At 50.9% G+C, this 25,166-nt stretch overlaps 1 protein-coding gene across 7 annotated transcripts in view; it reads right to left on the bottom strand.

Moving 5' to 3' along the window:
- Positions 1-25,166, bottom strand: part of DNM2 (dynamin 2) — a 94,922-nt gene that overhangs the window by 42,576 nt on the left and 27,180 nt on the right. For all 7 annotated transcript variants that reach the window (XM_049876890.1, XM_049876888.1, XM_049876892.1 and 4 more), the window contains exons 2-5: positions 18,903-18,976; positions 5,818-5,967; positions 4,522-4,725; positions 2,108-2,206 (exon numbers count right to left, since the gene is read on the bottom strand). In XM_049876890.1, coding sequence (XP_049732847.1) covers positions 2,108-2,206; positions 4,522-4,725; positions 5,818-5,967; positions 18,903-18,976 — 527 coding nt within the window. The remainder of the gene's footprint in view (positions 1-2,107; positions 2,207-4,521; positions 4,726-5,817; positions 5,968-18,902; positions 18,977-25,166) is intronic.

Below are 25,166 nucleotides of genomic sequence, written 5' to 3'. Positions count from 1 at the left end.
AGAAATTCAAGCAGGATTTACAAGAGGACATGGAATGAGGGATATAATAGTTGATGTCAGATGGACCCTAGCTGAAAGCAGAGAATACCAGGAAGATGTTTACCTGTGTTTTATTGACTATGCAAAGGCATTCAACTGTGTGCATCATAACAAATTGTGGATAACACTGTAAAGAACAGGAATTTAAGAATACTTAGTTATGCTCACGCAGAACCCGTACATAGACTAAGAAGCAGCTATTCGAACACAACCAAGGGAAGCTGCATGGTTTAAAATCAGGAAAGGTGTGCGTCAGAGTTGTGTCTTTACACCATACTTATTCAATCTGTATGCTGAGCAAATAATCCAAGAAGCTGGACTATATGAAGAAGAATGCAGCATCAGGACTGAAAGAAGACTCATTAGCAACCTGCGTTATGCAGATGATACAACGTTGCTTGCTTTACGTGAAGAAGACTTGAAACATTTACTGATGAAGATCAAAGACAACAGCCTTCACTACGGATTTACACCTCAACGTAAAGAAAACAAAAATCATCACAACTGGACCAATAAGCAACATCATGATAAACAAGAAAGGATTGAAGTCGTCAAGGATTTCCTTTCACTTGGATCCACAATCAATGCCCAAGAAATCAAATGATGCAGTGCGTTGGGCAAATCTGCTGCAAAGGACCTCTTTAAAGTGCTAAAAAGCAAAGATGTCACTTTAAGGACTAAGGTGTGCCTGATGGAAGCTATGTTGTTTTCAATTGCCTCACATACAGGCGAAAGCTAGACAATGAATAAAGAAGACCGAAAAAGAATTGATGTCTTTGAATTACGGTATTGGTGAATAATGTTGAATATACCAGGGACTGCCAGAAGAACGAACAGATCCGACTTAGATCCAACAGCCAGGAGGCTCCCTAGAAGAAAGGATGGCAAGACTTTGTCTCACATACTTTGGACATGTTATCAGGAGGGACCAATCCCTGGAGAAGGACATTATGCTTGGTAAAGTACAGGGTCGGCAAAAAAGGGGATGACGCTCAACAAGATAGACTGACACAGTGGCTCCAAAAACGGGCTCAAACACGGCAACAACTGTGAGGATGGCGCTGGACTGGGCAATATTTCATTTTGTTGTACACAGGGTCGCCACAAATTAGAACTGACTCAAGGGCACCTAACAACAACTGTGACATTGGACTGTTGTCAGGATTAAATGAGTCCCTGGTACAGAGCAGACACTCAATAACTGTTTGCTATTCTCATTGTTGTAAATAAAAATACTTAGGCAATTCCCGTCAGAAGACCTGAACCTAACCAAGCCTCCTGTTTAGACCTGTTTTTTTTTTTTTTTACCAGTTTACAGAGAATGACAATTGGCCAAATTCCAAAGGTGGACATTACATGGAACATATGATCTGGTTTCTTCCATAGATAAATGGTATTGGAAAAACAAAGGGTACTGGCAGGGGAGCTGTTAGAAAAGCTTAGGTACTGGTGTGTAAAATGGTAGGATCTGTGTTAAAATCCCTCAGGAAGAAAATCACAACAGTAGGAGAAGCCAGGCTAGGGGTTCAAGATTGGCCGGGTGCTGAAGTTGGGTAGTGGGTCCCTCGGGGTTCATCCAGCTCTTCTCCTGACTTTTGAGAATGTTTGAGAATTTTCATAATAGAAAGTAAGTACAAAAATCAATACAAGTTCAGAATCCTGGTAAAAGCTGTTTGGAAGTAGATCCACAAAGCCCTAACCTGGGGCTCTCTTGGAAAAGTTAAGATGATAGGTGGTTTTAATTTTTTCTTTCTGTGCACTTGTTTTTACTGTTCCACAAATGAGCAGGTGTTAACCATGTAACTGAAGACAGATGTATACAAATCAGCAGAAAGTAATGCATGGTCATAAGACAAAAATATTAGAAGGATTTACAACACAATGTAAAAGCAGTAAGCTCTGGGCAGCCAGAAACGGGTGCGTCTGTGTGTGCATCCTGACATCTGCCATGGTCTCAGTAAGGAGAACAATAAAAACAAAGGAGGTTTTTCAAAAGTGGCGGGCTTCCTGAAGCCCAGCCCGCCCTCCCTGTTGCCCTCCCTGTGGCCCCAGCCCCACCCAGCCTCACCTCTTCTCAAGGGGAGGAGCTTGTTCTCCAGGACATCTCTGGCATCAGTGCCTTCGTCCATCAGGTCGAGCTTGGTGATGACGCCGATGGTCCGCAGGCCTGAAAAAGCCGAGATGTCAGAGGGTGCTGGGAGGAAGGAGCATGGGCTGGTGGCCTCGGGTCACCTTCCTGTTCCCCAGTTTCCCATGGGTCAAATGAAGACAGAAACAGCCTCAGTCTCAAAGGGTCATCCACTAAGATAAGCCTGGCACATGGCAAAGGCTCAAAGTGGCCACTGTTGTTGGAGTCACCTCTCTTGGTGACGACGAAAAACCAGAGGCAACGCGTATGTCCAAGAACAAAGGAATGGAGAAATTGGCGCCGGGCAGCCCCGTGGATGACAACAGAAGACTGCCACTAAGCTATGAAACAGGAAAAATCCACATTACAGCAAAACAAGGGAAGGGTCACCCCTGTTTTTAAAAATGTGAGTTCACACATAAGGAAAAGCTCTGGAAGAGTATTTACGCAGCATGGCCAGTATACCTCTGCCAGAGGAGGGGAACTGTCATTTTTTTAGGTTCTGTATTTGGTAACACTGATGTTTTTTGGTAACGATCACCAATACTTCTGAAGGCAGAAAACGATTTTTTCTTAAAGAAGGAACGCCAGCATCAAGTTCACAGATGGTGCCTAACTACATCAATTCCCACTGTTCCATCGCCTGATCAAGCCTCCACTGAGTCTCATCCCCATCGTGCTCCATTTCATGAGATGACAGCAGAGAATATGGTTGTTGGGGCTGTGAACCCTGGGAGCAGTGGTTCTGGGAAAAGGACACCGGATGGCTCTGGGGACACAAGCTTGCATGGCCTTTTCCCTGGTGGGATGAAGACACACAGCCCTGGACTGTAATGAGCTCACACCCAGTGGGGGAAAAGCCACCAGCTGTCGCCCTTCGCCCAACACCCGGTACCCTGACCCAGGGCTGCAAACTGGGAAGCCTGTGCCACAGAGCCTGCTTGGCCTCGACAACTTGCTCAGCCCTTCACTGGTCCCTGACTCCCTCCAAACCACTCCGGGGCCCCAGCAGCCAGAGGGCATTTTGCAAAATATATTTCAGTGTGTGTCACACTCAGCTTAAAATGCCCCAATACTCTGAGCATAAAATTCCAACCCCCTACCGCAGCTCACAGGGCCCTGCTTGACTGGCCCCCAGCCCTTCCCAGCTCTCAGCCCCCTACTCTCCCTTTGGCCTGCTCTGTTCCAGCCACATGGGCCTCCTTATGGTATCTTATACACCCCAGGCTTTTAGCACCTGCTGTTCATTTTCCCTGGGTGGATTCCCTGGGTGGTATAAATGGTTAATGTGCTTGACTGCTAACCAAAAAGTTGACAGTTTGAGTTCACCCAGAGGCGCCTCGGAAGAAAGACCTGGTGATCTACATGCAAAAAAAAATCAGCACTTAAAAACCCTATGGAGCACTGTTTTACTCTGACACACATAAGATCACCATGAGTTGGAATCAACTCAACAGCAACCAGTACTGGCATTGGCCCATTTTCCTAGCTTTTGCCGTTTTCATCATTCTGGTCTTGTCTAAAGCCTCATTTCTCCAGAAGCTCCACACCTCTCCCTCCCAACCACTCTCAGGCAGGTCTATTTTCTTCCCAGTGCCTACTACTACCTGAAATGATTTCACTTGCTTATTTCCTTGTTGTGTTGTTTCCTCTACTAGAATATCAGCTCCCCGGCAGCAGGAACACTGTTGATTTTGTCCCCTGCTGGGTCCCCAGGGCCAAAACAGAGCCTGGAACACAGCAGGGGCTTAAAGAGCATTTATCGAATAAATGGCCTTTTGAAAAGTTTGACCCCAAATGCCCTTAGCTGGGGAAGTCACAGTCTCCATTACTCCCAATGGCCCCCCACTTGCTTCACTAATCTGTCACTCTTGTACTTTATCTGCTGCTGAGGAAGTCTGAGTTTTCGACCCTGCCCTGAACAGTTTATGGAGAGTATCTTTTTTTTTTTTTATCTGTAGTCCTCACAACACCCCCACAGGCTAGCACTGCTGTTCCCGTTCTGACAGAGTGGGCAGAGCCTTGGGGAGGGTACGTAACTTCTGTAGGCAGGATCTGGACTCACATCTGTGAGCTGTGACACCTGGGCTCTTTCCATCCCCCTAGACTAGCTTTCCGCACAGGCAAAGTGTGCACCATCATAACCAAGGAGGGATGTCCAAAGGCCCCACAGCCTCCAGGGGGTGTCCACCAGCACTACGGGTCCTCATGGGGGTGTCCCAGGAGGCCTTTTCCAAGGGGGGCCATGTGCCAAAGAGGACACCAAGGACTGGGGATCAAGGACTCTAGGTGAGTCCTAATGTACTCAGAGGTACCTGGAAGAGGGAGCCGGGACGCTGGGGCTCAGTGGTTACCTTGGGGGTCGACCTCCTTGGCCAGTTTGAGGGCATCTGAGTTGGCCAGGTCCATGTTGGCTGGGGTGACGGCAAGGATTAGGCTGCTCTCCCGGCTGATGAACTGCAGGATCATGTCCTTGATCTGGTACTCGATGTCTGGGGGCTGGTCCCCCACAGGCACCTTGGTGATGCCCGGAAGGTCGATGAGGGTGAGGTTAAGCACTGGGTGGGACAGCAGAGAGAAAGGCTGTCAGAGGCTGGGAGCGCTGCGGTCTACACAGCCTGCAGCGGCCTGGCCCATTTCCCCCAGACTGTGGGGGGCCAGGCCTCACGATTTCTCCTGACGTTCCAACCCAAGAGCTTCCCTCTAGGGACCCGGCTGACAGACAGCCCTACACTGGGCTTGCTCTATTCAAATGGTACTGAGTTTTAAAGTCAGGACATCTGTATTTGCAGAATGGAATCAATCTAAATGCTTAAATGAATTCCGGCCCATCCGTTCAGCCAATACCAAGGAAGCAAAAAGAGGATCGTCTTTACTTACTGATAAGAAACACCCTGAGATAAACTCAAGTATCTTTACGTTACACTACGATTTGAGTAAAAGGGGGATACACATATGCACACACAAAATGAATGCATATATATCAGTGATTACTTAGATATGCATAATACACCATTTGAAGAACACAAAATATATTCGTAATGTTGAGGGTAGAGTGTATACCCTTTTGTAATTTTTGAATGCCAGCCATGTGTAGATATTATCTATTCCAAATAAATAAATATAAAAATTCATCAAGGAAACCCATACAGAGGAGTTAAGATGCTGGAATATTCCCCATGAACTGGTGGAGTTAGCAATCCGTGCCTCTGCACCATGGCCGCAAGCTGTTCTATTTACGTCACATAGAGTGTTAAAATCAGGGTATTTTGCATAGAAGTCTGGCTTTCTGGTTCCTCTTGAGGCATCAGAAGACCTGGCTGCCTTGGGCCTCTATCACTATGTGGCCACCATTGCCTGGGAGCTGAGTATTAGCTGCCTCCTTTAAAAGAGTGCAATTTGCCCCAGTCCCCACCACTCCCAGAAGTCTTCCTGGACTGTTGATCTTTTTCTGAGAGCTGAGATCGAATTCTCTGTACCACGTGCCTATCTAAAGTGGGAAGACAGAGCTCAAGAGGGCTGGGTGAGTGCAAGGAAAACAGGAGGGAACACATTCTCTGTGAGAGTGGGGCACATCCTTCCCATGGCTAGTACAGGGTCAGCTTCCTCCCTCCCACCCCTCTGCTCAGGTCCGAGCCCGCACCGCCTACCATGTGGTGAATAGACCCGCAGGTTGATGGGTACTGGGGAGATGCCTTTGTTGGTCCCCGTGACCCTGTCGGTCTCCGCTTCGATCTCCTGCCGGACTTCATCGAAGTCTGTAAACTTTTTGGACTTGCAGTGCAGAAACTCAGCATATTCTGAAAAGGGAAGAAAGATGCTCAAAATTAGAAAGACAAGCGTTCTCCATCGGTGGGGAGCAGATGCACTTCTGGGAGAAGAGCTTTGTCAAGCACAGACAGTGACAAATCAGTCACAGGCACTCTAGGAATCTGGGGGACAAAAGAGTCATTCACTCGACAAGTATCTGAGAGGCGCTCCTATACCCTGAGCACGTTCCACATTCCACAGGAACAAAACTGGCCAAGATTCAGTCCCCCAGGAAGTGACAGTCTACTGCAGTATTCTGAAAACTACACATTAGGACATATACGAGTCCAAAAAAATCAGCTGGTAAGCTGTACCGTGTGTATTTATTAACAGAATAAACCCACTGGCATCGAGTCAATTCTGACTCACAGCGACCCCACAGGACAGAATAGAACTGCTCCACAGGGTTTCCAAGGCTATAATCTTTACAGAAGCAGGCTGCTACAGTCACCAACCTTTCAGTTAGCAGCCAAGCGCTCAACCACTGTGCCTCCAGGGCTCCCTTAGATGAACAGAAGAGGCAATAAGGGCATGTGTCACCCACAGCGAGGGCAAGGACATATGAGGAAGCTGCTGCTTTGGTGCTATCCATGAGACAGTCCTGGGTCCCAAAGCAAAACCTCCCTCACTGTGGCTCACAGTCAGAAGAGATGAAAGCCGCTGGCCTAGTGGAATCAGGAGCTGCTGGCAATGCGCTCCAGCTCGAGGGGATCCCCACATGTGTGTCTGCAGGTCTCATTCATTCCTTACTCCCCACCACACCCACGCTGGTCCCGTCACCGAGCAACAGAAACCAAAACCCAAGCGCAGAGATGTGATCAAGTAAACGCAAGAAATGTTCACTGGAGATGTAGCTGCAGTTTATCGTACAATTCCTCAGCTTTTCTGCATGTTTCCATTTTCATAGGAAAATGTTGGGGGAGTGGAAACCTTCCAGGCTGTGAGGTCACAGACCCTGAGTACTATGCTAAAATAGAAGAGGGGATGAAGTCCTGCTGGCAAGTAGGCCAAAGAGCTGGGGCACTGCGGATATGCACAGATGTGCACTGTCACGTTGTTAATAAAAGGAAAAAAACTGGAAATTGCCTCAGTGTCCACCAGGAGGAGACCTGGCTACATAAATCACAACATAGGCATACACGGCTACTCAAAAGGATGGAGATGAACCCCTGCCAACACAAAAAGTCTGGAAGGTCTAGGATCTCTACTCAGCAGTATAAGGAGGCAGAGAGAAACGAGTGCAAGGCCGTCTGCTGTCACTTCACTATAACCTAACCAACTACAGCCAACGTTCTGGCCTCGCTCACTGGCCAGGCCCTGCATGTGAGTCGATTTGCTCCTCATGGCCACCTCAACAAGTATATGCCTCCATGATCCCTATTTCACAAATGAGGAAATGGAGACCCAGACAGGCAAAGTGACTTGGCCCAAGCTCAGGGGGTGACTCCGTGATGGGGCTGGGATTTGGAACTCAGATAATCTAGCTCCATGTAATGACTCTGAAGCTAGAAGGCAGACAGCATTATGAGGTCACCAAAAGGTTCTTCACCTCTCTGAACCTCCACTACAGGGATCAAGCAGAACGCAGAAGGCTGAGATCACTGCATCCAGCAGGGGCACAGACCATCCAGAAGTAGGGGCAATGAGGACGCCAGCTTGTCAGAACTCAAGAGGGCAGGATCCTACACCCCACCCCGCTGTCAGCTGACCTGGCTCCCAAAGGCAGTCATGCTCTGGCCCTCCAGAGGGACAAGAGGAAATACTCAGCCACTCTTCCTGCAGCAGCCGCTAAAAATGGAACAGTTCCTCAACACCCCCCAACCCCACCGCAGCCAACCTCAGTTCTCTTTCTGCTCCAGGGCCCAGGCTCAGCACCAGCAACAGACCATCCCTCTTCAAGGAGTGGAAGAGGGACACGGGATGGAAAAGGGGCTGGGGGCCAGGACACAGGCCCTCTCCCCTGTGGGCCTCTGATTGTGTCCCCCTCCCCCGCCTCCAGGGCCTGTTTGACTGTCTCATCTTCCAGTGAGCCTTCCCTGACAGCACCCTTTCTGTATCCCATCCTGTATCTTGGGCCTCCTCCCATCAGAGCCAGGTCACCCTGGCTCATGTTTATGGGGCCAGGATCTGTCTGTCCACTGTGGCATTCAAGACCCTGACGTGAAGTGGCAGCATGCTGTGGGCACTATGTGCTCAGTCTCCACAGTCAGAATGTCCACCCAGATCTTAGTTTCCTGATCTATAAAACGGGGTCACAACAAGACCTATTTCTCAGGGCTACAGAGGATGGGCGGCAGCCAGCACTGCAACCCTCAGGGAGGGGCAGGCAGACGGGCAGAGAGCCATACCAGGGAGCAGACTAGGGGCAGAAAATTCGAGTCACTCCCACAAAATTGCACAGGGCAAGCCACTCTTGCAAGTTACGCAGAACGTCCCACTGTCCCCTTCCCTACAGCAATGCCCCAGCCTCGCCCCTGCTTCCTCTGCCTTCCTTTTCTCAGAAGTACTTATCACCATCTGACATATCATGATGCCTGTGTACACCACCTGCACCCTGAGTGCGTGAGCCACCAGGGCAGGGACACTGCCTTGATGATGGCTGTCTGCAGGACCCAGCACAGGGCCCAGCATACAGAAGACACTCAATAATCATGTGCACGACTGAATGACTCCACCAGAAAAGTGATATGACCCCTACAACAGCTTCCATAAGGTAGCCCACTCCCCCAATGCCACCAAACTGGACATAAAGTAACCACCACACTACCCCCACCCCACCCCACCCACTCCTCCCTTCCTTCCCAAAGCACTTCCTGACCACAAGAGCCAGGCCCATAATGAGGTGGGCCTTGGCGGCCTAGCCAGAAGTGAGGTCGGCTGGGTCCCGGGTCTGGCAGGGGAGGCAGACACAGCAGAAGTGCGGTCACGGCAGAGAAGGACAGGTATCCCGGGAGCTCAGAAAGATCTAGCACACCAGCAAGCAGAAGCAGCCTCTTGGAGGAGGTGGCCTGCCAGTCTCCACCAACCCCTGCCTCCAGCCTGGCCGCCCAGCACCGGCCCCAGGTGGCCCCCCCTGCACCAAGATGATGGATGCAGGCAAGAGTCAGGTGGGTCCGCACCTGCACCATCTTTCTGAAGTGACAACCTCTACCCACATACTGAGGCTGCTCTGGACCTGGGGGGTTAACAAGGGTGGGGTGGAGGGGTGAGGCACAGAACCCTGCAGCCAGGCTGCCTGGGGCAGCCTGGCCATGGGGCTCCCCCTCTGCATCTCAGTTTCCCCATCGGGAGAATAAAAGCTGGAGATGATTGTTTTTATGACCCACAGTCTGAAGAACAAGTCAGAGGCCTAGGGTCAAGGTGGGCCCACTCAGTGACCTGGTACCTCCCTCTCGGCTGGCCCTAAGCACTGAGGCTGAGCCCCCAGCTGCCCTGCCTGGCCTGGTCCCCACCACACAGCTGCCCCTCCCTCCCTGCTCAGCTATAGCATGAGTTGGGAAAGGAGACCCAGGTTCCCCAGCCCTGTGTGCAGATGATAAAGCCAGTTCCACCAGTCTCAGGGTCAGCGCCTCAGCGTTTCAACAGCTGCACACACCCCACAGGCACAGAGCAAGTTCTCCTAGATGCTGCCTGGGTGGCCGCCTGGGGCTGTGGACTCAGACGCGGATCTAAGGTATGGCACGTGCCCTGGGCAGCACTTAAAGCTCCCCTCCTCCCCGTAGTTTCTATTAACCTGGTATGGCCCAACATCCTTCCTCAAGCACGGTAGACACAGAGGTGTAGGGGGCGGGAGGGAGGGCACATGCACATAACTGGGGGTACTTGTCTCCGGGCGCAAGTCCAAGGGGACACCAGACAAGGAGCGAAATGACATTCTGAGATGCCATAAATATGAAAGGCACCTGTCTGAAGCAGCTGGACGGGACGGGGCAAAGGATTTCTGCTGACAGTCACCACTATCAATATCTATTCAACTTGAAAATGGGGGGGATGTGGAGGTGAGAGATTGCCCCCCGGTGCTGGAATTGAGGGAGGGAGGGAGGCGCAACTTACAGATTGCCCCTGCGCTAGGGTGCAATTTTAGTGTTTGCCATAGGCGCCATTTTCTGTATGTGTCAGCTGGAACTCACAGACCCTGGAAAGAATAATAGCTTTGCAGAAGAAGAGGTGGCACTGGAGAGTCCCAGGGCAGTGGCAGAAGGTCACCTGGGACAGTGAGGCTGAGGCAGGTGGGCCCTAGCCTCAGTTTCCTCAGGTCTACTATGGGGTGAAAACGAGTGCTTCCTCAGAGCACTGCACGGATGACAGCGAGCACACACCACGTGCCCTCTGGAAGGGGCCACCCGAAAGCTTTCTGGGGGCCGAAAAGACAAGAGAGGAGGCCTGACAGGCCACATGGAAGGCTCAACTCAGGACCCAAAGGCAACTATACCACCTCACTCCCCTGTAGGGGCACCCCATCGTCCTCAACCCTCCAGGCCTGGCACTGGGGTCTCTGCTGCCCTGTTGCTCCTGCTGGCCAACTGTGCTCTAGCCACGCAGGCTTGGTGCAGTTCTCTGGGTCTGAAGCATGTCCCAACCTTTGGTGTGCTATCCCCCTGCCTGGACCGCCCTTCCCAGGACTCCTAGTCAGCTGTCTTCCCCGGGAAGAGGTCACAAGAGGCCTTCCCTGATGCCCCCTCCGTAGCCTGGGCTCCCCGTCTGAGTGGCCCTGGGGTTCTGCGGGACTCAGCCCAGGGCCTGCTGCCCAGCAAGGTCTCAAAAGGCATTTGCCACTGAACAAAAGAATAAAACAGGCCCTTATCCAGCTGTCACACTCCCGCCAACCCTGGGCCAGCCAGCCACCCTCGCCCCTGCACGGCTCCCTGCCAGGTCCTAACTGTGTGCTCGGAGGCTCCAGTAGCAGTTTTTCTGGAGAAAAGTTCTGCCCTCCTGCCAGGTCCCCCATGGTTCAGTCCCCAGCTTCTTTCAGGTCTTGGCTCTAAACACTCTTGTGAGGGGAGGCCCACCCAGACCCCCTGGGTTCCAGATGTGCCCTGGCCACGCCCCTCATCCTCTCCTCCACGACAGACCCTATGCTCTCAATCCCATTGGCTCACTGCCCAGCTCCCTCGACTAACACCAGAGCCAAAAGAGGGCAGGAACTACATGTGTTCACTGCCCTTCCCAGGGCCTAATATGCAGTAGCTGCTCAATAGAACCTCCAGCTGGTCCCCACTGTGCTAAACAGCAAATCCCCCACCCTGGCATCCCCTGACTCCAAGTTGCCTGCCACCTCCTTCCAAGGGTCAGGCCGCCCAGCACACAAGGAAGCAACCCCTCAACAGACAGGCTGCAGCCCCCTCAGGCATGGCCTCTGTGAGGTCTGTGTATCCTCCTTGCTGTAAAGGGCTCACCAGAAACCACAGTACCCGGAGGCATGCTCCAGGGACAGCCCTCCCCACTGCAAAGCACGCCTGCAGGTGCCTGCTGGTATTTCTTAAGAGGGAGGTGACAGTGCTCAACCCAGCCTGGTCACGCTCAGCTGGGTTCTGTCCTCAGTTTCCCCACAAATAAAACAGGACAATACAGAAGCTGATGATGGAGCTGCTGTAAGAATGCAATCAAGTCCCGCAGCGCTGGCCCACAGCAAGGGCAGACAGCTTAAAGAAATGTGCGAGGCGCCTCAGGGTCTAAGTGCTTTGCAGTAGAGGCTCTACCTGTTCCTTCCCCACCCCAAGCAGAGAGCCAAACAACCAGGCTGACTCCTCAAAGCAGACAGACACTGCTGACTGGCAGGCCAGGCAGGTACCAATGGCATTTGGGAAACTCTGGGTACGACACAATTCAACAGGATCTGTTCACACGGGGCTTTTCAGGGCCATCAACAGGGCAGGAAGAGGGTGCAGCCCCAGCATATCCCATGCCTTCGAGCCCCCTCTGATTCAAGGTAAGTCTTGAGCATCTCCCAGTTCAGGACATACTGCTACTGGGAAGCTAATAGCCCTGGGCTGATATGCCAGCCAGTCCCAGCCTGACCCATGCCAGCTCTGAGTTGTGATCTTGTCAATGAGGCCCAGGCCCACGCCTCGATGCTGTGGAGTTCACAGGGCTTTAGAGAAAGGCCCAGCTCAAAGGGGGAAGATGCTAGATAAACAGTTGTTGATAATCCTGCCTGCCTTCCACCGGGGGGCCCTTCCACAGCAGGTGCCGTTGGAGCCCGCTCAGGCACTCAGTTGATGCTTACTGAGTGCCTACTGTGTGGCAGGCCCTGTACTAGGCACTGGGGGCAGAGCAGTGGAAAAAGCAGATCAATGGCCCAGTCCTTGCAGCGCTGATATTCTCAGGGAGAAGAGGGGCTATTAAGAAACAAAAGAGGATGATGTCACATGACACGTGCTGTGGCGGAAGGAGGCAACGAGTAACCGGGTGGGTGTGTGGTCAGAGAGGACTCTGGGGAAGGGTTACCCGATGGATGAAGGGGAACAGCGATGTGGGGGCTGGCGCAGGGTTCTCCAGGCAGGGAGGGCTGGGAGTAAAGAGGCCCACAGGTGGAACAAACAGGCTGGGCTTGAGGGTCAGGAGGGAGAAGGTGGCTGAAGGCAGGATGAGGAGGTGAGGCCCCAGAGGCCAGCAAGGCCCCAGGAGGCAGGGCCACTAGGCCTTGAGAAGGAGGTTGGGTTTTATCCTGAGTGCAAGGGAAGCCTTTGAGGAGCACAAGATAAGGTCAAGGCCTGGTGGGGAGGGCTTAGGATAGCCGTTCGCATCGTCCACATTCCACACGGGAACAGTTCTCAACAGCCAGGGTTGGTGCCCAAGGAGGGGCAGGGTTCACCCACAGGCCACCAAACTTCCTCATGATGGCGGTCTTAGGTAATTTTCAGACTAAGTTGGTTAAAAGTAATGGTTCACCGAGACCAGTCTGAATGAGAAGGCACATGACACTTGGATCTCAGATGTCAGAGGGGAGGAGTGAGGCCCAGCATCAGGGGTCACATCTCTAGACCCTGGACCCCACAGGAAGAGGCAGCCACATGGGTAACACAGCCATGAGGCAGGTACCACTGGCATCCCCATTTTACAGATGAGGAAACTGAGGTACACACAGGGAAGCCACTTGCCCGAGACCCTTGGCCAATAAGGGGTGGCAGCCTGGCTCAGAGCCCATGATCTTCACCCCCAGGCTCTCCTGTCCCCAAGAGCCAGGCTCGATGAAACTCCACTCTCTGGCGCACACAGCCCGTATAGCCCCCAGAGCCCCACAAGCCCCAGCAATCACTGTGGCCCACACTGCACTTAGCTTCCTCACTCCCATTAGTGAGTTGCTCCAGCACCTCTCTTCTGACGCCATGCCAACGTCACTGGCCTCCCTGCAGCACTCCTGGCCCTGCCTGGTCCCTGCTCCAAGAGGCAGCCAGCAGGGCTTCCCAAAACTCACAGCTGAGCCAGTCTCTGCCCACCCCACTTGCCATTCACAGCTCCTCATGGCCAGAATTCCTCACCTGTGAGGCTGGCCTTCTGCCCCTGTCCAGCCTCACTGCCTCCCCTCACACTTTTGCACTCACTGTTGCCCCTGCCTAGAATGTTCTCCTTGGGCCCCTGGCCCAAGGGACCTCCAATGTCCATCATACACTCCCACAAGCCCCAGTGCTTTCCACTCTTAGCAGGACCCCAGCGGCAGTAAGACACTGGTGTGCTGAGCAGCCCCCACATCTGCTGCCCCCACTGGGCCGGGGCTTACAGAGGGTCAGAACAGCACCAGTGTGTTCATGATGCCTCCCAGGCGTCCTGCTGAGGCCTGGCACGAAGTGGGCACATGATCACTTAAAGCAGTAAGAGACTGGAAATGCTGTGGTCAGGCTGCAGGGGGTGGGGCAGAGTACTCAAACTGGAGACACAGGAAGCGTTTTGCTACAGATTAAATTGTGTCCCCCAGAAGGTAAAATGGTGCAACTACTTTGGAAATTGACTTGGCACTTCCTTAAAAAGCTAGAAATAGAACTACCATATGATCTAGCAATCCCACTCCTTGGAATATATTCTAGAGAGATAAGAGCCTTTACACGAACAGGTACATGCACATCCATGTTCATTGCAGCACTGTTTACAATAGAAAAAAGATGGAAGCAACCAAGGTGCCCATCAATGGAAGAATGGATAAATTATGGTACATTTACACAGTGGAATACTATGCATGGATAAAGAAAAATGATAAATCCATTAAACATTTCATAACATGGAGGAATCTGGAAGGCATTATGCTGAGTGAAATTAATCAGCTGCAAAAGGACAAATATGAGACCAATATTATAAGAACTCGAGAAATAGTTTAAACAGAGAAGAAAATATTCTTTGATGGTTACGAGAGTGGGGAGGGAGGGAGTGAGAGGGGTTTTCACTAACTAGATAGTAGATAAGAACTATTTTGGGTGAAGGGAAAGATAACATACAATACAGGAGAGGTCAGCACAACTAGACTAAACCAAAAGCAAAGAAGTTTCCTGAATTAACTGAACGTTTTGAAGGCCAGCGTAGCAAGGGCGGGGGTTTGGGGACCATGGTTTCAGTGGACATCTGTGTCAACTGGCATAATAAAATCTATTAAGAAAACATTCTGCATTCCACTTTGGAGAGTGGCGTCTTGGGTCTTAAATGCTAGCAAGTGGCCATCTAAGATGCATCAATTGGTCTCAACCTACCTGGAGCAAAGGAGCATGAAGAACACCAAAGACACAAGGTATTATGAGCCCAAGAGACAGAAAGGGCCACATAAACCAGAGACTACAACAGCCTGAGACCAGAAGAACTAGATGGTGCCTGGCTACAACTGATGACTGCCCTGGCAGAGAACACGACAGAGAACCCCTGAGGGAGCAGGAGAGCAGTGGGATGCAGATCTCAAATTCTCCTAAAAAGACCAGACTTAATGGTCTGACTGAGACTAGAAGGACCTTCTGTTAGCTCAAGACAGGAACCATTCCCAAAGTCAACTCTTCAGACAGGGATTGTACTGGACTATGGGATAGAAAATGATACTGGTGAAGAGTGAGCTTCTTGGATCAAGTAGATGCATGAGACTATATGGGCAGCTCCTGTCTGGAGAGGAGAGGAGAGGAGATGAGACGAGAGGGCAGAGGGTGTCAGAAGCTGGCCAAACTGACACGAAAATAGAGAGTGGAGGGAAGGAGTGTGCTGTCTCATTAGAGGGAGAGCAACTAGGAGTAAATAGCAAGGTGTATGTAAGTTTTTGTATGAGAGACTGACTTGGTTTGTAAACTTTCACTTAAAAAAAAGCACAATAAAAATTAAAAAAAAAAAAAAATTGTGCCCCCCCCCCCCCAAATATATGTTGTTGTAAATCCTAACTTCTCTGCCTGTGGTTATAATCCCACTTGGGAAAAGGTTGTCTTTGCTATGTTAATGAGACAAGATTAGCGTAGGATGTGTTTTATATCAATCTTTTGATCTATAAAAGAGATTAAACAGGCAACCAAGCAGGCAGAGAAAGAGGAAAAGAGATGTTAAGCCACATGAAGACTGCCCAGGAGAAGACGCTCAGAAGAAACAATGACCTTCCTCTGGAGACAGAGAAAGCCTTCCCGTAGTACCCGCACTCTGAATTTGGATGTCTAGCCTCCTAAACTGTGAGAAAACAAACTTCTCTTTGTTAAGGCCATCCACTTGTGGTATTTGTTGTAGCAGCACTAGATAACTAAAACAGGCCTCTCCTCCTATCCCTATACGTAGCCCAACAACAGGTTCTGGCAGCTCGCCTTCTGGAAAATACCCAGGATCCAAATATGGCTTGGTCTCCAACGCCGCCACCTAATTCCAGCGGCCCCCACCACACCCCCTACCACTTGCCCAGGTGCTTGCTCCTGCTCCTCCCTGGTCCCCCTACGGTCTCCTCTCCACCAACAGTCACTGGGTCAAGCCACACCTTGGCCTCAGGCCATACTCCCCAAGGCCGGGCTTAGAGGTGACCCTTGCATGTGTCCCCAGGCAAGTGGCTTCAGCTCCCGAAGTCTCTATTTCCTTATCTGCCAAGTGTGAAGGCCAGGAATGGAGATTTCCAGGTTAATCCAGCTCAGGTCCTGGCAGATGCGTGAGCTCTTGGGCCCCCGCCCTCAGTGCTCCCAACAGGCTGACACTCATCACGTGTTTCCCCCTCACCCAGGAGGAATTTCAGTTCCACCAACAGGCCACCATGGGCGTCACCACCTTGGGTCTTCCCGCACACTCCTCTCTGCTGGGAAGGAGAGTTCCTCCTTCTCTAACACCCGTCAATGCACCTGCCAGCTGGCAGCTCAAACATCACTTCCTCTTCCTTGGGAAGCCTGCCTGTCTGGGCACAGGGTGCTGGGAGAACAGATCCCACACATTCTTGCCCCCTGAGTCTCCCCCACCTGTTGCCTGAAAGGCAGGCAGTGGGCAGCAGCCCCAAGTGCTCAGTGGAGGCCATGGGAACACCCTCCCGCTATGGCACAGCTAAACGGCCTTCCAGCCCAGGAAGCCAGTGATCTGTTCTCCCAGCACCCTGTGCCCAGACAGGCCGGCAGCATGCACAAAACCGCAGTCCTTAGGACAGTACCAACCATGGAGGGCCTGGTGTGTGCCAGGCACTATTCTAAGGGCTGTACGTGTTCTGAAACATGTCATCTTCACAACAACCAACAAAGGTGGTACTATCTTCACTGTCCCGCAGGAAATGTGGCTCGTGAGCAGCAATAACTCTCTGGGGGCCAGACAGGTAGTGGGGTGGGGGTAGGTGCCAGGATTGGAACCTGGGAAGTCTTGGCTCCCAGCCCAGATCCTCGAAAGCAGAGGTTTTCCAAGTGTGTTTGGACCAGCAGCATCAGCATCCCCTGGGAACTCGTTCTGCTGAATCGCAAGCAGAAACTTGTATCTTGCCAAGCGCTACGGTGACTGATCCTCATCAGTCTCTGAAACTGATGCTCTACTGCTACCCCTTCCTGGCACAGCTGATTGGACAGCTGAATGCACAAGGGCCGGCCTATTCGCCCGCCTGTGACCTATAACATGGCAGAGCTCACAGATAGTAGGTGCAGGGCCAATCAGCTCCTGCCTCTCATTAGAGCCAAGAGCAGCCATAGGTCTTCTGGGAGAGTCACGCCCACTCTCCTGGACTGGGCAGAGTCAAGAGGATGAAGGGGAGAGGCTGACCTGGCACAACACCACAACCTCTGTGGGGATGGCTGCTTATATACACAAACTACTCCTCAGTTTCAAGGCATGGCACTCCCACCATGCCTTGAAATTGATGAGGCAGGGTTCGGGGTCAGAGCCACCTGCCAGCAGATACCAGATTGCTGCCCACTAAAAAGATAGGTAACTTGGCTAAGTCTCAGTCTCCTTGTCTGTAAATAGGGCTGTTGTCAGCTGCCTTCCCCGGGTTATGTGCTATCGGGGTGGGGGTGGCTTTTAACAAGGTCAGGGTAAAGCTAGCACACTTGGAGCTGGTAATCATAGTTAGCTTAGAATGCAGCAGGCAGACCCCGAGCGACTCTGGAGGTAAGAGGCCCCACCCTCAACAGCTCCCCTCTCAGGAACCAGCCTCTGGCCAGAGGTGCTTTCAAACGAACCCCCTTGGGCTGGAGGGGGCCGAACGGGTTTCAAGCTGGGACACACGCCACATCAGATCAGACTTGTGTGAGAAGAACAGAAATAAACCAAGGCCATGGAAGCAGAGAACAGAAAAATAACATCATGGATGAACCCCCGAAACTACTGCCCCGAGATAATCTTTAAACCTTAAACCAAAAATATTTCCTGAAGTCTTCTTTAAATCAGACAGTAGTTTCATTTAACTAGTAAAGAATGTCTTTCTTGAGCATCGTGCTCTTTTAAGAACTGCCTATCTAGGGGTCAAATTGACAACGGCAATTCAAAAGATCGGCTAGGAAACTTGGGGCTGGGGGGCAGTGAGTTTATGTTAATGGGGAAGGAACAATTTGGAACAGGAGAGTGAGAATGTTACGCAACTCTAAGAATGTAATCAGTGTCACTGAACTGTACATGCAGAAACTGTTCAATTGGTGTATGTTAGGCAGCATATATTCTCTCAACAGCAACACCAAATAAAACAGATTTTTTTTAAAGTCAACACTGTTTGCTTAGGGGGCGCTGAATTCCTGTTAACAGTGGTGGAATAATTTGGAAAAGGATAGTGGTGATGGTTGACAATATGATGCATGAAATTAATGTCATGGAATTATACATATAAAAACTGTTGAACTGGCCAATTTTTTGTTGAATCTATTTTTGCCACACACACATACTAAAAGTCAGTGCTGTTAAGTAATGGGTGAGGATTCTGCTCTATTTAAAACAGGAGCCACTGCAATGGAGCATGTGATAGGATCGATGACAGCAGGTGTAAAGCCAGCCAGGGAAGACATCTGAGGGAAGACTGGGAACCTGTGAATATAGACCGGACACATTAGGTAACAGTCAGGAGTGAGTCCTCCTCTTGGGTGCGGTTCTGACTGTGGCTATGCAGAAGAGTGTCCTTATTTCAATGGGAAGCACACTGGAGTATTTAGCTGAGGTGCCACAGTATCTGCTACTGGTTTTGAAATGATCAGCAAAAAAGCACTCTCTACAATATATAAGGAAATCCTGGTGGTATGGTGGTTAAGTGCTACAGCTGCTAACCAAAAGGTTGGCAGTTCGAATCCACCAGGTGCTCCTTGGAAACTCTATGGCAAATATGGCCGACTGGAGCCTGGTCAGTCACTGACTCTCCTTATGGGCATGTGGGTGTTTGCTGAACTGTTCTTCAACTTCCCTACATACATAAGTAGAAAACGTGAACTCAAACAACAGCCCAGGACTCAAGATTCCTCCCTCAGCCCCTGATCCTGGACACCTGTGTCCAGGTTCATGTCCTGCAGAAGCTGGCTGCCTGCAGGCCGCCCCACCATACCTGTTTTTGAGAAGATGAGCTGCAGAATGAGAGGCCGCCGTGTGACGATTCCTGAACCGCGGGGAAGGAAGTCCCTGTGAGCGGGGGGGGGGGAAAAGGGAGAGAAATTACTCACGCGTCTATCTCGTAGGGCAGGAAGTGTGATCACACATGGTGTGAGATTGCCCTCTTGCAAACTGGGCAATTTGGGTAATCTTAGCAAAGGCACCACCCCCAGTTTGGGACTGGGGAGCACTCTGGCCTTGGAGGGTCCTGAGGACACCTGGGGTGGAGGTAGGGACTGGATTGAAGGTCAGAGGTCAATAGAAGTGATTCTTGTTGCCTACAGGTTTCACATAGCTGCCACACACGCTCTGGGCTCTAACATGCCCAGAGGGCCCTCTCCTTAACAAATATTTTGATGATCTCCTACATACAAAAAGAGATCAATGAACTCCCTATATACATTTATTAATTAATATAATGCCATGTATACAATCTAAAGGCAAAATAGAAGGAAAGTAGTCAACGGCAAAAACCAAACGCATTGCCGTTGAGCAGATTCCAACTCATAGCAATCCCACAGGACAGAGTAGAACTGCCCTACAGGGTTTCCACAGCTGTAATCTTACGGAAGCAGACTGCCACATCTTTCTCTCACAGAGAGTCCGGGGAGTTCAAACTGCCGACCTTTCAGTTAGCAGCAGAGTGCTTAACCACTGTGCCACTAGGGCTTCTTAAAAACCCTGTTGCTATTGAGTCAAGGACCAGGCAACATTTCATTCTGTTGCACATGGGGTCGCTATGAGTCAGAGTCAACTCAATGTCACCTAATGACAATAGTCAATGAAAAATATGATGTATTTCATGTCAGAGAAAGGCAAATCTATAGGGTTGAACAAAGAAGAGTGGCGGGCTGAGGCTGGTAAAAGGGATTAGCTACAAAAGGGCAGGAGGGAGCTTCCCAAGGGGATGGAAATGTTCTAAAAACTGGACTGTGGTGATGTTTGCACAACTCTGTAAATTTATTAGAACTCACTGAACTTAAAATAGGTGACGTTCACTGTACATCAAGTGTATCTCAATAAAGCTGCTTAATTAAAATATATATCCTGTGTATTTTACTACGTAAACACTCAGGCACAACCACCCTAGAGCAAGCAAGGAGCCTGCACCAACTTATACTAAATGCACGCACCTGGCTTCGAGAAAAGTAGGACGACCAGAAGAACACCTCTCTGCTGGGAAGGAGAGCTCTCATCCCTGACACACCCCAACGCCCAACGCTGTACCATTAAGAATACAAAAAAATAACTCATTCCCATCAAGTCGATTCCAACTCATAGTGACCCTATAGGACAGAGTAGAACTGCCCCCATAGGGTTTCCAAGGAGCAGCTGAAGGATTTGAACTGCTGACCTTTTGGTTAGCAGCCCAGCTCTTAACCACTGCGCCACCAGGGCTCCATCATTAAGAAAGGGGAGGAAAGGGCAGAGGTCCAGGCAGGCTCTGAAGAAAGAATCAGAATGTTCACAGTATATTAGAAGTCGTGCAAAGGGCTCTTTGTTGTTTTAGGAGTAAGGTTCTAGGCTGAGGGAATTTCAAACAAGGTTGTGCCTAAATGAACGCTTCAACTGTCCGAAATTCATGCAGGATGAAGCACAACTGGTGCTGGGTGTGTGTAATGTTCCATATACAGCAAGACCAACAGCATCGTGATCCTCCAGCTCTATGATGACCACAGTGCCTCAGGGGGGTGCCCTACCTGCACTGGCGGGGGCTATGGAGGCCCCAGATGAGGGAAGTCAATGGTTCTCAGCCAAGGGTGGGTGTCAGCAATCCTGGGACCTTATACACCCAGTGGGCGGAATGAAGGTGGAGACACACCCTTGCCACATGCCGTGCACGATGGCGTTCAAGTTTCATCAGCCTGCTGGTTCTCCGACCATGTTTAGCACTGCCACCTCTGGACTGGGTGCAGGGATGTGGTAGCACACGCAGGGACAACCCAGCCTGCAGTGAGCAGGCGCTGAAGGAGAAGTTGCCTGGAGTCACAGGGCTGAAGGGATGGATGGGTCAGGGGTGGTGCGGCCTCAGTGAGGAGTCTGGTCATGATTCTAGAGAGCTGGGCCACCCATGGGGCTCAGGTACAGCCAGATTATAACAGATATGTGCATTTAAAAGACCTGTGGCTGCCATGGGGCAACGGTGGGGGTGAAAGCCAGGCAGGAGGTGACAGCAATGGTCCAGGCCAGGGATGATAGGGGCTGGACTGGGGAGGCAGGAACATAGAGGGCAGTGAACAGGTTCTGGACAGAAGCTGAAGCAGTTTAGGAAGCAGACAGCCACGGACCTGAGATGGACTGAGCAGTGTGTGAGAGAGAGAGAGGGAGGTAGGGCCTGAGGCAGAGCAGAGCACATCCGAGGACATGACGGAGACCCTGGAACCCCTTGCCTCTGCACTGCATCCTGCCTCCCACGGCCCTGGGGCACAGCCAACCCTCCACGCCTCAAGTGCCAGACGGCACCTCATGTTCCAGAGGATGACAAAGGGCCCATGGAATACTACAGGCCCCATGCCAAGCACCTTACACCATGTGCCATGTTTCACGCTGACAACTCTGTGGTGGAGTACTACTACTATTCCTATTCAAGCGATGAGGAGACTGAGACACAGAGAGGATGCATGACCTGACCAAGGTCATAGGCTCATTTACTCAAGGATTATTCACTGTCTACCTGGTGGTGCCGTGGTTAAGTGCTACGGCTGCTAACCAAAGGGTCAGCAGTTCGAATCCGCCAGGCGCTCCTTGGAAATTCTACAGGGCAGTTCTACTCTGTCCTATAGGGTCACTATGGGTCGGAATCGACTCGACGGCACTGGGTTTGGTTTGGTTTTTGGATCACCACTGTTGGAGATACTGGGGACACTGGCACCAACATTCGGATGGGGATGAGGGGTTACTGCTAAGAAGACACTTTGGGGGTACTTAGTTGGGCGCTTGGATGGTCAGTGTAGAATGGTGGTAGTAGTAGTAGGATCATAACCTAACTTCAGGAGTGATAATGACCAGGATCAGCCCAAAGCTGATTCCTATGAGGTGGAGGTCAGACATATCTCCACTCTCCAATCTTTTTACCAATTACGACATCAGCTGTCCCTCCCACGGTACTCTCTACTTCTTTGCTGCGTTCGATAATCCATTTTGACGGCCACACAGAACTCACAGTCCACACTTACAGTTAAGTGGCTTATTAAGGAAGTAACAAGGTACAACTCAGGGTCAGGAAGGCTCCCCCAAAACGGAGAGCACAGTCCTCCCTTCTTAAGCGCAAGACAGCTCTCTCAGCTCCTCTCGGCGCCCTGTGGACAGGCTTCCTCTCAGCCCCCTCAGGACAGGCCCCTCTGCCTTTGGCCTCCCTGCCTTCGGCTCTACCTCAGGGCCCCTCTGGGCCTGTCATGATCTGTAGTGTTACATCCTTGATCCATGTTACAGCTTTTTTAGGAGGTTCCTTGCCTCCTCTCTCTCAAGTTCTACCTGCTTCTTTCTTCCTGTTTTTTTTTTCCAAAAAAAACCTCTGTGGGGTTGGCTGCTTATATATACAAACTCCTTGCCAATTTCAAGGCATGGCCCTCCTACCAGGACCATGAACTGACCAATCCCCTCTCAGTATGCCACAGATACTTTATTTGCATAGTCTGTTGACCAATCCTTGCAAGGTGCATACCAGCCACAGGACAGGCTATAGCCCAGGACCAGGCAAAAAGTATCAAATCAAGTTGGTTAAAGCTTACCCAGGCAATGTCAAACAACCTAGACAAAAGTAACAAACCCTCTGGGGTAAAAAACTAGAGCAGAGGTAACTCCTCAGGGCTTACGGGAAAAATCTCTCAAATTGTTTTTGCCAAGAACCAATGCAAAAGGCCACATAAAAGAACTCACTTCACCGCAGAAAGGAAAGGCTTCTCTGAGCCACGTGTAACCTGGAGGCACAGTGGGCCAGTTGGGGAAAGAACAAGGAGGACAGGCACAGGTCACGTGGCCCCAGCAAGGGTGTTCCGGCGTCTCCAGCAGAGCAATGCCACTTGATGGCAGACATTAGGCTGCTGCTGCAAGAGGGCATGCCAGCAGGCTCTCCAGGGGACACAGGGGCCTCCTGGGGGCTGTTAACTTCCCAGCCACCACACATGGCCCTGGCTCTCCTGGAGCCCCAGGCTGCCTGGCTCACAGGCAGGGACCTGAGAGGCAGTGACACGAAACACCATGCACATCGGAGGCATGGTGTCGCAGTGGGTGCTATTGACAAGAATTTGTCCATTCTACCTCTTCAACTCTTCTTTTTGAAGTGTACGAGCAGAGCACTATCAGGGACCAAACCACACAGGAGAAGCGCATACATGGAGCCACCACCATCGTGTCTGTGGGAGTCTCCAGGTTGCTGGGGGTACCCACGGTTGCTGTGGGTGGCCTTTTCTTTGCCAAGTCCTGCTCCACTGCATGGATGGACCACAGTTCATTTATCTGTCCACCAGTTGATGGACATTTGAGGTCTTTCCAGTTTGGGGCCATTTACAAATAAAGCTACTGTAAGCATTCTCATACATGCCTTTTTGTAGACATATGCCCTTGTTTCTCTTGTCGAGTCATAGGGTAGACTTGAACTTTAACTGACTCAGAAGAAGCATGAGAGGAAATTTTCTGGGATGATGAAAAACTTCTGTACCTTGATCTGCCCGGAGGTTACCAAGGGTGCACGCGTTTATTTAAAAAAAAAAAATCACTATGTACACTTAACATTTGTACAATTTACCAATTTGCCATATCAAGTTAAATCTCAATAAAAAGGTCACGAGTACAAGTAAGTCCAGGAGGAGGTACACATGAAAATTCAGATAAACAGTACCAAGTGAACATTCCACTAAAATTCGCACACGAAATTCATTACAATCTTGTTCACCTTCCAATAAAAAGAACAGCTCGCATCTAAAGAACTTCAAAGCCCGTCAGTAGGGACTAGTTAAATTACAGTCCATCCAAAACACTGTGCAGCCACAGAAGAAAAAAAGAAAAAAATGCTTTCTCTCTCAATATGAAACTTCCCCTTAGGTGTAATAAGTAAGAAAAAAAAAAAAAAAGCTGTAGAACAGCATCAGTGTTTATGACTGAAGTAAACAAAACAGAAAAAAATAGAGCCCATGTGTATTTGTTTATAAATTCACATACGCTCAGAGGAGAGGGCCAGGTGGCTGGGGATGGGCTAGGAGGGAGAGTCACAGCACATCTCAAGTATCTCTGAATTCTACACCATCCATATGGATTATCAACCCAAAAATTATTTAAAAAAAGAATACCTAACAGTTATCAACTGCTCCCTGTGTGTCAGACAAGGAGGTGAAAACTCTGTGGATGAACCCATTTAATCTTGATAAGAATCCAATGAGATCAGTCCATCAGCTCCATTTTACAGATTCCCAGAGGCTGGGTGCCTGCCCAAGATCACAGAGCCCATGAGTGGCAGAGTTTGACCCCTCTTACCATCAGGCTGCCTGGCCTCTTGGCAGGCCCATCGGACATGGGAGCCATGGGTGTCTCCCCAGACAGGACAAGGCTTTAACCCACTGGCGTTTGCATGTGCTGTCCTGTGACTGTTCCCTGGATGCCTCTGGGGTGCCAGGCACCAGGAGGACAATGGTGAGGCCCCAGACACCACCATCGTCCAGCAAAGACAACAGATAGTTAGAGCCTCTGACAAACAGGAGGGCGAGGGTGATGCCCAAGAGAAGCCCCACGAGCTCTGGGCACATGTGGGGAGGAAGGCCTTCTAGGGCTACGGGCAAGGGCAGAGCAAGGGTAATATGTGCCCAAGGGTGATCTCTAAGTTGCACACCCACCCCCAAATTTCAAGCCAAAGAGATGTTGATAGTGGAGACAAAAAGGAGAAGGGCAGAGGCAGGTTGACAGGGGGCTCTGGGGAGGCCCAGGCCGCCACTGCGGAAGCATGAGCAGCGCCTCCAGGCCGGGGAATCATCCCAGCAGACACTGAGAGCACCGGCAGCAGAGAGCAGCACTGAAACATGGCTGAAGTGGGCACAGGCTTTCTGGAGCAGCTCAAGTCCTTGCACAGTGTAACTTGGTCAGACATATCTCTGGACCGTGTGGTGCCACCTCCTCTGACAGTGTCACCCGGTGCAGCCCTCACCCTTCACACCACTAGTGAAGCCACTGGCACCCCCCCTCGACTTGCCCCTGGGGGTAAGTGTCCCTCTCTGCCACCCCTCACGCC

Source organism: Elephas maximus, chromosome 3 (assembly GCF_024166365.1).
Source record: "Elephas maximus indicus isolate mEleMax1 chromosome 3, mEleMax1 primary haplotype, whole genome shotgun sequence".
Classification (NCBI taxonomy): Eukaryota; Metazoa; Chordata; class Mammalia; order Proboscidea; family Elephantidae; genus Elephas; species Elephas maximus.
The sequence above is the reverse complement of the archived record's forward strand: the minus strand, read 5'-3'. Positions and strand labels throughout refer to the sequence as shown.